This window comes from Neodiprion fabricii, chromosome 3, assembly GCF_021155785.1.
Source record: "Neodiprion fabricii isolate iyNeoFabr1 chromosome 3, iyNeoFabr1.1, whole genome shotgun sequence".
Lineage (NCBI taxonomy): Eukaryota > Metazoa > Arthropoda > Insecta > Hymenoptera > Diprionidae > Neodiprion > Neodiprion fabricii.
In genome coordinates, this window is record NC_060241.1 from 1,999,540 (window position 1) to 2,010,822 (window position 11,283).

The 11,283-nt window shown below is 37.6% G+C and overlaps 3 protein-coding genes across 3 annotated transcripts; 1 reads left to right on the top strand and 2 right to left on the bottom strand.

The window, feature by feature from the left end:
- Nucleotides 1-2,187: 2,187 nt before the first annotated feature.
- LOC124178043 (transmembrane inner ear expressed protein) lies at nucleotides 2,188-4,245 on the bottom strand. The gene is made up of 2 exons (XM_046561131.1): nucleotides 3,386-4,245; nucleotides 2,188-3,317 (listed from the first exon to the last, which is right to left on the bottom strand). The coding sequence occupies exons 1-2, from the start codon at nucleotides 3,738-3,740 to the stop codon at nucleotides 3,142-3,144; spliced, it is 531 nt and encodes a 176-aa protein (XP_046417087.1). The 5' UTR covers nucleotides 3,741-4,245; the 3' UTR covers nucleotides 2,188-3,141.
- A 1,276-nt stretch (nucleotides 4,246-5,521) lies between these two features.
- LOC124178040 (actin-related protein 2/3 complex subunit 2) lies at nucleotides 5,522-7,944 on the bottom strand. The gene is made up of 7 exons (XM_046561122.1): nucleotides 7,725-7,944; nucleotides 7,023-7,116; nucleotides 6,813-6,912; nucleotides 6,362-6,548; nucleotides 6,049-6,269; nucleotides 5,770-5,971; nucleotides 5,522-5,650 (listed from the first exon to the last, which is right to left on the bottom strand). The coding sequence occupies exons 1-7, from the start codon at nucleotides 7,796-7,798 to the stop codon at nucleotides 5,623-5,625; spliced, it is 906 nt and encodes a 301-aa protein (XP_046417078.1). The 5' UTR covers nucleotides 7,799-7,944; the 3' UTR covers nucleotides 5,522-5,622.
- A 513-nt stretch (nucleotides 7,945-8,457) lies between these two features.
- Nucleotides 8,458-11,239, top strand: LOC124178037 (mitochondrial-processing peptidase subunit beta). Its single transcript, XM_046561116.1, has 7 exons — nucleotides 8,458-8,618; nucleotides 9,011-9,229; nucleotides 9,353-9,738; nucleotides 9,828-10,018; nucleotides 10,109-10,278; nucleotides 10,409-10,663; nucleotides 10,771-11,239. The coding sequence occupies exons 1-7, from the start codon at nucleotides 8,550-8,552 to the stop codon at nucleotides 10,909-10,911; spliced, it is 1,431 nt and encodes a 476-aa protein (XP_046417072.1). The 5' UTR covers nucleotides 8,458-8,549; the 3' UTR covers nucleotides 10,912-11,239.
- Nucleotides 11,240-11,283: the final 44 nt, after the last annotated feature.

Genomic DNA, 11,283 nt, shown 5'->3' on the forward strand with positions numbered 1-11,283 from the left:
TTTGAATATTCAAGATGTTATTCGCCCGATGAAAACGATACATCGAAAGAAATCTCTTCTCCGAATGATACTAAATTTAAATGGAATGAAGAAGAGGTACACATTACCTGCAATCCTCTCTCCACGCCGTACCCATATTCAACTCCATGTCACAAACAGGAACGCGTAAGAGTAACGCCGGCTCAGGAAGACGAACCCAAAGCACATAGCTGTGGGAATTTCTTACCGATTCTGTCTCTCATCCCCCTGACGCTTGTCAGTTTTCAGTATCTGAGTCCTAAGATGAAATTCTCATGGTGGCGTAACAAAATTTCGTGAAGGCACGCCTAAAGGGACAAATTATCGCAATTGAGGCGAACAACACGCATTGTTTGGTCGAATTAAAAGGTAATTTGTCAATTCGTTTGAAACCTATTACCTCCTAGTTAGCACTCAGTCCTCGCCAAGTAGACGAAGCCTGTCTCATCGTCACGTGTCTCTTAATCCTGAGCCAGGGCTCCACGTCTACCGAGCACGGAATTTATGTAGTCAGATGTAAATTATAAATGCATCGTTCTCAGGACATTGTTTACGATGATAATGTTCATTTTCTGTAACAAAGAGGTAACATTCTTTTGATCATGAAATATTTTGTTCCTACATGTAATAACGTGCAGCTAATCACTGATGCGTCGAAAAGTTTATCTTACTAAGCAAAGCAGTTAGTATATATCGATTGAATATAATATCGCACCTTGACAATTTCAATTTCTTAATGCTATTTGAAGAAACTGTAATGCAAGTGAGAAAAAATTGTCGATGTGTAGAGTAATTTTTTTACTCTATCTTGATTCAAACAATTCTGTTAATCGCCGAATACCTCGTTATATGTATGAAAAATGAGCAGTATCAGCAACAAAGAGATAACTGCAAATGTGTATCTAATATAATAATTCTGTGCTCACGGTATATTCCATATTATTGCATGCCATGATAAAATTATAACGTGGTATATTACATTTTAAACTAATAAAATTATTCTTAGTCTGATTATCTGGATAACAATGGTATCGTATCGAGTAAGCAAAAAAAAGTTGAAGCATAAATAAAAAAAAAAAATAAAAAAAACAACAACAAGTAATATGTACGAGTAAAAGAAAAGAGAACTTGTCGAATCATCAGTGCATGTCGTAACAAGTAAATAACTGTTAAAACTAGATAATGTTGTAACTAGTTAGTAAATGCAGTTCGTATCAAAGAGACCGGATGTAAATGATGAGTTAGTTTTCCGTTTTAAAACTGTTGAAATATTATGTATAATATGTCTTGCGCGCAAAGGTTCTTATAGTCTTTTTTGTTCCTCTTATATTTATTTATATACATATGTTTATGTATACACACACACATATATGTATATAACTACATATATATATATATCCATATCTATATCTACCTGTTAATTATTTTTATAATTATAAAAGTTATAGAAATCACAGGGTACAGAAGTGACTACTGGAGATAATTCTTTATTGTAATAATTCTTTATTGTAGGAAGGAGTAAATTAGTGTAACGAAGTAATAACGCCGTCAGCATTTTAATAATAATAACAAAGAAAAAATAAATAAATAAAAAACTTATGAATCGTGTCCCCAAAAACGAGCAAGTGCTTTTGGAATGATGCTTCCTATTATTGAAATTGTCATACCTAATTATTTGCTCCTTCAGTCAGCTATGCCACAATTTTATGCCCTTATGAACGAATTCCGGGTGCAAGATTTGGTAACTTTTATTTATTTATTTTTTTTCACCTTTTCTCTATAGACACGATTTCTTATATCAACGTTGTTACAAAAACTTTCAGAGCTTTTACGACTAGTCGACTCAAGAATGCTTGTTTAGTAGTAAAAAAAAAAAAAACCTGATATGGATGAAAATGGCAAGGGATTTGACAGGTAAATAGGAATCTAGTCCTTAATCGTAGTTTTAGTATACGCGATGACTATCTACGATGTTTGAAAAGGGCATTTAATTTTTTGTTTTTAGATTTCATATTGCTTACTTAATTTATAGAGTCTTGATCTGCAGTCCCTTGCCATGTTAGTTTTAACTCGAGTAAGTTTCATTGTCAACTGTACTTGTCAAATTAAGATGAAATATAGAAGATATCATTTCATGAATTGTAGATAACGGCCCAGTTTTTCTACTCGTTAGTCATTCCAGTGGATGTAAGAGAGCATGCGATGTCTGAGCATTAATCATATGAGTATGTCATTCGTGAATTGGAAGTAAAACGATGATTGTATTGTACCGTATTGTGTGGTCGTTAGGATAAATTTAAGCTTGTCTTCTGTTAGCGTACCAAAGCAGACGGTAATCCATACAAAACATATTCTACCCGACAATAGACTTAGACTGGCGGTTTGACATGTATTTTTTTTTGTTTTCTACGTTTATTCTATTTTTTCATTTAACTACAATAATTATTACCTTACATTTCTCTCAATTATTATGATAATATTTTTTTTATCACCTTTTAACGACACCTATTCGCATTTGACAGCAGGAGAGATTCGTCAAACGAAATGCCTACATTGGCGTTATATTCTGCTCTCTTTGTCTCTGAAATCACTGAAAACACAAAATAACTAATAACACTGATGCTACTTCCAGTAAAAAATAGTCAATATGTCATAGTAGTAGCGACCGATGAAAACTCTATGTTGAAACTTAAAATACTGGTAACGCAACGGTCGGCGACTAGCCATTATATTCTTAATCGTAATCTCAAAACAAGCTATCAACCAACTAGGTTTTCGATTCGAAAAATCGACAGCTCTGAATTTTAAAATAAGAATAAAAAAAAAAACAGTGAGAATTAATAATTAGAGGAATGCTATCATTATTATTAGCGGTTAATTATTATTATTATTATTATTGCATGTGAATTAAATTAACAGAAAATAATTTGTGTATTCTATCTTTAAAATAAAGATTATATTTACTCTGACAATCCGTTCTGGCTTTTAAATTTGTACCCATTTCTTCCAAGATCAAAAGTTGTAATTGTAGAAAATTTACACTACTCTTATTATTTATACTGTTTTGCAATAATCTGTACAGCAATTTTTCGTCGACGTAGAATCTTCTTGGGAGCAAATTTTTTAAATCACATTGCTCAATTCCCTTGGCTCGTTTCGGGCAAGTCGCAAATGCACTCCGTGCAAAATAGCATTTACTCTTGCTCTGAATCCACGCGTCGGCTCATCGTACGTCACTTCTTTCTGTTGTCTCTGCAACTCAGTCTCGGCATCAAATCTCGCTCGTACTCTGTCCAGAGCTGAGTTAAGAAAACGTTATTTTATTAATAAGGCAATGTATGACCAAGTGATTTGACTGTTTTGTTACCTCGTTTCAAGTCCATTTCGTCCATCTCTTCGTTATTTATATTTGTTAATTCTTTCCTGAACCGCCTTGTTATTTTGTTCCTAATATAGTCAGCCTCGATCTCCTGCTTCGTCCGAGGAACTCTGAATCTTATGCAGCAGCACAATGCTATTATGATAGTTAACAAAACGGAGAGAACCATTCCAGCTAATTGCCATACCCGAAAACCAGCCACGGTTTCGTCTTCGAGCCATTCGTTCACGCCACCGTCGCCACAGTCTCCATGCTTTATCGGCACTTCGTTCGGAGAACAGGGTGGCACGGTCAACGTCGAGGAAGCGGAGCTTGGCATTGTCAAATTTGTTTCTTTGTCCATTGAAAATTCGGGTCAATTTTCTATCTGTTCACATAATACACTGGGTCTTCGTTACATTGTGTCGATATATCTTAACAAAATCTTGGCTGCTTAAATTGGTAAGTGAATAACTATCTGCACGGAAAAACCCCTGGCAGAGGACTTTATTTTCTTTTACAAAAATAAAATTCGTTGAAAAGTGTTCTATTAGTTGGCACAGTTGTTGCACGGGGGTATTTAGTTCAGTGTATTCCAGACGAAAAATCCTATCTCACTGAAAATGTAGAATGGGTTTGTGATCAAGTTGAGTGGCATGGAGGGTGTGGCATGGCTACTAATGAATATTTCCAACTGGCACTCCCTAATTTACTGCTTCGCATGATTCAACCTATTCTTTGATCAAAGATCAATATCTCCGTGACTCCGAGGAGAGAGTTATTATTGCCATTATTAAGTTTATGTCGTCATTGGAAAGTATTAGCGAACTTAAAAAGGGGCTAAATATTATTTGTTTGTTTTGCACTGCATTTCGTTATTTGTAATATTGTTTTTATTACCTTATAATAATAATTATTATATAATAATAATAGGTAAAGATTGGAAATAAAAATAATCATTTGTTACAAAAACAATGTACTATGTTACGCGGGTACGACGCAAAAAACTACGTCGTTTAACGGTATCCACTTCATTTTTTTATTTGTTAAATTTCTTGATTATCTGTTATCGTTTGTTTTCGGTCTGAAGCTTTCTGTTCTTAGATTATGTACTAGTTTCTGTTTTCAATTTCATAATTTTATAATTACAGTAGATAGGATCAGGGTAAACCACAACATTTTTTCCAGTTCCAATATTACCTGGCGTCACTAGTCCGTATTTCATTACAGAGTTTTCCTAAACAGGAGCTAGAGACGTCAGAGCGTTTGTGCGATACAGGATAGTCATGTAGTTTGATTAAAATGAAACCACTGAAAATAGCGAATTTTCAAACAGTTCCCACACACCGTCACTTTGATCGCAACAACTTGGATGCTACTTTGTCTAAATGACTAGCGAGTAGTGCTGACGTATGAGAAAAGGTTTCGATATGCAAAAAAAAAAAATACCTTCTTTACAATAGTCAGGAACAAGTTTTGCTTTCTGCAATTGGAAAGATCATCGTGATGATGAATATTATTGCAGAATTTTGTAACTCAAATATTCCAACTCAAATGTCCCAAACGTCACGTATTCGACTTCCTATTTTTTTTGCTCAATTTCATTTTGAATATGAGTCAAGGTGTTTAAAATTTCCTCGTTCAAATTCTGATTTTGAAATGCACTATTTCAACTACGTTAAGACTGAACACTTATCATTAACGTTGCTAGTTCGAACTAGGGTGCTGTTGTAAAATTAGTTTTAAATTAAATATGTTCATACATCAGAATAAGTTGGCTCAAAATGAGAAACTAAAAGTTTAGTAAAGGTTATTGTAAATATCTTTAGTTAAATTATTGAAAAAGAAATGCATTGAAAAGTACTTATACACAAGAAATTACTCGAAGTTAGGCATGTTAAATGCAGTAGAAGGTACGATGGCAATAATTAATTAATAGTTAAAGACGAAATTGTAAATATTAACGGATTACACAAACAAAAATTACAAGAATCTACTACGAATTGTTGTACACTCAAACTATCGCCTGTCTAGCCTGTATAGCCAAATACTATAGCATAAACTCGGGCTCTGTGGGATGGGAAGCTCTTGGCTTACTAATTTTATTAAACGGGACCGTCGCTTCAAGGACGAATCATCTTTTTGTTTTTGTATTCGTGGACCTTAGATGACGACACAAGGTAATTGAACGTCCCTCGTTCATCTCTGTTTTAATTAGTATTAACATTATCGATTGACTCGTAGGCTCATTCCTTCCTAATGAACGTTCGACCTCTGCAAGAAGACAAAAATAAGTGAAAAAAAAATTAGCAAAGAGGGTCGCAATTACGGGTCAGAATTCTAGGTAAACAATTGCTAGCGATTTTTTGTCAAGTACTGTAATTTATACTCACGTTATGGTTTTCTTTTCGATGTTTTTAGGCTCGGGTCTCGCGCGGTTTAGTACTTTGAGGAAATCTGAGGTCTTGGCACGCATTCTTGAGTGTATGTACGCCTTGCTGCATTTGATGTGGTAATGCAGGTAATCTCTGAACATGTGAATCAGGTCGATGGTGTTGTCACGGGCCTCCCGATTCGTGTGTCGCGGGAACAGCACTGCCATAAAAGGCATATAATAAGTTGTCGAATGATAAGTAACGAGCACTTAGAAAAGCATTTCGAAAAGTACTTACCAAAAGTAATGTAACCCACATTATCGCCGACCGCCGCGTCAGAATCTTGAAGCTCCAATGGTGGCTCCCGATGACTGAAGAGGACTTGTGGCGCGGTGTGACTCGCCCGTCTCCCTTCCTTGAGTTCTTGTAGAAACACTTTGCCGATAACTATGTCATCTTCATCTTTGAACACTGTACTAAATACCACGGTTACTCTGTCACTTTTGGCCTCTACGTACCTGGAAATAGGAGGAAAATGAATTTCTTCTGACTCAACGAACTTGGTTTCAACTAAAGCAAAAATGGTGTTACATTTTATTACGATACTCACAGTGTTTCCTGATCTCGATATTGTATTACTGCTCTTTTATGGCCTTCCTCGCCTGCTTCTTGGAAGTCAAAATATTTTTCAAATACACTTGCAAAACAGTGCCTTTTCAGCAGGCCAACATTTTTGACCAACGCTTCCCAATCCTCGGGCAAGTTCTCTAAATCTATCAGCAACGACACATTGTATCCTTGGAAAGAAGATAAATAATTTGTTATATTCATTCACAGGGCACTGCAAAGCGTAGAATATCAAGTGAGCTTTGATGTACAGGAAAACATCCAAAGAGATAGAAATTAGTCCACAATATTAGTCTTTTTTTTTTTTTTTTTTTTTTTTTAATCAAAGGCAATATGCCAGAAGATTTTTTGCTAAAACAAAATAAAGGAACAAGAGTAACAATCAGCACCGTGGATTTTAAACAAATCATTACTCTGGAAAAATTGCAACTCACCATCCTCTTCGGTAGTAAGTAAAGGGCCATACTCGCGTTTGAGCAATTCGTCAGCACCATGTTCTTGCAACTGCATGTAAAACTTGAGCGAGATACTAATCTGTGTGGAATAAAGATACGGATAAAATGGGAGTGCAGAAATATTTGCATGTGGACTAGTTTGGCAACGATACGATTTAAGTATTCGTCATTGACTGACAGAATACGTACTCTAATTTTGGTTTTGTCGCCTCCAACATTGGAAATGTGGAACAAAACTCCATCAAAGTCAGCTATTTTGACATCTATCGATTCCGGTTTATGCCTGTAACAAGAAAATGAGCAAATATGTATCGCAGTAACGAAATGCAGCGCTTCGCGTATTAACATGATCCCCTTGTGATTCAAACGGTCATGCGGTAGCATTTAAAGTCTCAACATAATGAACGCTCCAATTTGAAAGGTGTGAAAAATTGTTCTAGTTTTAGAGCTTCTTGATATCTGCACATCAGAGTGAAAATGTGGGAGGATGTGGTCAACGAGAGATAAGAGTTTGCAGATCGGTGCGTGAGTAGGCGAGTTGGGAAAGAAACGTTTTGATCACTTGACAGATTCTGTCAAAGCCAGTAAGTTGAGACAGGGTGAGGTTAGTCTAGGGTCGGACCTGGCTCTCTGTCATTTGCGATTCCTAATCGCAAGTTTCCCCGGGAACTAAGTTGAAACGGTTTCTCGCAATTAATCAGATAAGGATATATAAAGAGCCGCGGTATATCGAAAGCGAGACACCGCCCCAACCTCAAAGTTAGTTTGACATGGATAAGAAATAAAAAAAAATAATAATAATAATAAAAAAAGGGAATAAGGTGAATGAAACGAATGAACGGTTGGAAAAAAAAGTTATTCGTATAATTTTTAACATCGAAACAGACTTACCCAGCCAAGGCATTCTTTATTTTGTTATTTAACGTTTCCTCTATTATCCTATTGTTGATCTCAAGTAAGATCATTATTACGACTAATATTTTTATTATTAGAATATAATATGCTATAATACAATAATTAACAATTATATAGTGCTGTTGTAACCATGAATACCGAATACGACGGCTCTGACTAATTTCTAATCTTTCCACTTCGACTGGGTGTAGTGGGGTTCGGATCCTCAACCGCTCCAGCGGCAGGAAATCCGCGTTAACATTGGAGCTAGGCCGGCCCCTCGAACCCTCCTGCGGGAAAAGAAGTGAACAACAATCAATTTCTCATCTCGACATCCCCCAGGCAGCGCTCCAACAGTGAAAGATGGCCGACCTCAAGGCGGGTGTTTTGAAATTTAAATACAAAATTTACCAACAATCTCAAACATAGGAGCGTTGACTGAATTAGATCAAGTCATAGATGAAATTACAATATATACATATATTTAACACGCCAGAGGCCTGGCAATGGAATCTAATCAGAAGAGAACGAATATAGCGCAAGAATTTTCAGAAATTTTTGAATTGACATTTGACAGGCGTTTTACTCTGTGAAACATGACAGAATTTATTTAGCGCTTAGATCGAACAAATATAATCACCTTGCACCGATTTCTTTTTATTAGCTTTCGCTACTACTCACAGTCAGTTTGTGCAAAATCCACAAGATGACGTTCCGACAGTTGAACACTTAGAAGATCGCGATACCTCGGCAAAGTGGTTTGTATCGTCTAGATCCTCGTTCTTAGTTCGTGTTTCATGGTAGACACCACCAGACCTGAAAATGGCGACTCGTCTGCTAAGGATTAGTTCCGCGCTGCGAACTTATTCGAATAAAACCAGTCACGTCAAGGTAAAATCATCTACCTGTCACTCCTCGCAACGATTCGTCGATGTCTCGCCTTATGCCGAGCACAAAATTTTTCGGAAATCTTTTACGGGATTACTCGGCGAGCAAAACCGTTCTCGACAGTCAAATTTTGTTTCTGCTTCAAAGTAGTATCCCCTTACGTAATGTAGCTCACAATTTATTCATATTTACGGCGTCAATTCGCACGAATATCGCTCAAGTTATTCTAGCTCCTGATCCTGAATCCAATAATATACCGTACCGCCGATGCCACGATCAATAATGGGTGGAAAAGAGATGAGAAATTAACGTTCTTGCCATACCGTGTTTATTTTAGAATTCAAAATTGGCAGTCTTCCTTTTTCTGCAAAACCTATCGCTCATCCCCTTTTCAGATCTCCAAGCAATGGAGGTCCACTGCAGCATCGCTTCAGCAGACGTTGATCAATCAGCCTGCCACGAAGACCACGACCTTTGAAAATGGCATGCGAGTTGCCAGCGAAGACAGCGGCGCTGCTACGGCAACCGTTGGGCTATGGATCGATGCCGGAAGTCGGTATGAAGACGACAAGAACAATGGAGTTGCTCACTTCATGGAACACATGGCTTTCAAGGTAGGGTTTTAATGGATAGAACGTCCGTATCGGAAGGAGCATAAACCTGAAGATCAGCATTTTTTGCATCTGTGCAAGCTCCGTGCGCAATTTATTTTCTTAAATATTTAACATCTGTTTCAGGGAACAGCCAAACGCTCCCAGACAGACCTGGAACTGGAAATTGAGAACATGGGAGCTCACTTGAATGCCTACACGAGCAGGGAACAGACTGTGTTCTATGCAAAATGTTTGTCCCAGGACGTGCCAAAGGCGATCGAGATCCTGAGCGATATAATCCAGAACTCTAAGCTAGGCGAGAGCGAGATTGAGAGAGAGAGGGGAGTGATTCTCAGGGAAATGCAGGAGGTGGAGACAAATCTGCAGGAAGTCGTGTTCGATCACTTACACTCAGTCGCCTACCAGGGAACTCCGTTGGGCAGAACCATTCTTGGACCGACTGAAAACATCAAGAGCATCACCAGGAATGACCTTGTTACCTATGTCAAGAATCACTATAAGGCCTCAAGGTATTATTATTGAATATAACTGCATTCGGTTTTCCAAACTACACACGTATTCAAGAAATCTAGTAAACAAAGTTTACTGTTGTGCACAGGTGCGTGCTGGCTGGTGCAGGCGGCGTTGACCATGCGCAGCTCGTTGATCTTGCTAAGAAACACTTCAGCGGTTTAGATAACAAAATCGAGGGAGAAATCCCACTAATTCATCATTGCCGCTACACTGGATCAGAAGTCCGTGTCCGTGACGACAGCATTCCTCTGGCTCATATAGCTATTGCTGTTGAAGGTAGCAAGATCAGATAATTACCTCAGACTTTTCTCCCAAAGTGTGAAAGTCCGTGCGCAATTTTTGATCTCTCTGATCGTGTAATTTAAGGCGCGGGATGGACCGACGCTGACAACATTCCCTTGATGGTCGCCAACACTTTGATGGGTGCGTGGGATCGTAATCAGGGCGGTGGAGCTAACAACGCTAGTAATTTGGCCAAGGCCTCAGCCGAAATGGGACTATGTCACAGCTATCAGAGCTTTAATACCTGCTACAAGGCGAGTTTTCAGTTTGCTTAGTTGTTTAACTGAAGCGGAGTGGTGGTTTACTCAAATATTGATTATTGAAAAAAAATTAGTAATCACCATCAAGCTAGTCTGTAACAAGTGGAATAATATTCTCTTACAGGATACAGGACTGTGGGGAGTTTACTTTGTTTGCGACCCAATGCAGTGCGAATTAATGCTTTACAATATTCAAAACGAATGGATGCGTCTCTGCACTATCGTCACTGAACGCGAAGTTGAACGGGCCAGAAATATCTTGAAGACAAACATGCTCCTTCAATTGGACGGAACTACCGCGATTTGCGAAGACATTGGCAGACAGATGCTGTGTTATAACCGTCGCATACCTTTGCACGAACTTGAGAAGAGGATAGACGTATGTGTCGATGATTATTTACAAATCGATAAATTTTCACTATCATAAAATCGCAAGGGAACAGTTTTGTGTTTATAACATATTCTGCTTTTTGTTCAATTCCACAGAGTGTTACCGCAAAGAACATTCACGACATTGGTATGAAGTACATCTATGATCGTTGTCCCGTCGTCGCAGCTGTTGGCCCAGTTGAAAACCTCCCAGACTACACTCGTATTCGTCAGTCGATGTATTGGCTCCGAGTATAAACGTATGGCCAGAGTCGCGAGTCGCCACTAATAACGTAACTCTTAGCCACATGCATATATATCACAGTAAAATTGTAGAATGCAGTATTGATTGTATCAAGTACGTACGCTAATCATTTTGCGGTGAAGTTGGACTTAAACAAATTGATACAATTTTACATGTTTACTGTGAGGATTAAGCAAAATAGTTTGCTGATGTATGTATGTACATTGTCTTGTTTAAATTTGAATGTCATGTAGTTACAACCCTTCGAGAAATTACGTCACATTTCGTCATTAACTCGAGACAGTGTATGAATATATTAAATAGATATTTATATAATTGAAATGCTGTTGTCAATGTCACCCAGCTATAAATGACACAATAACGAT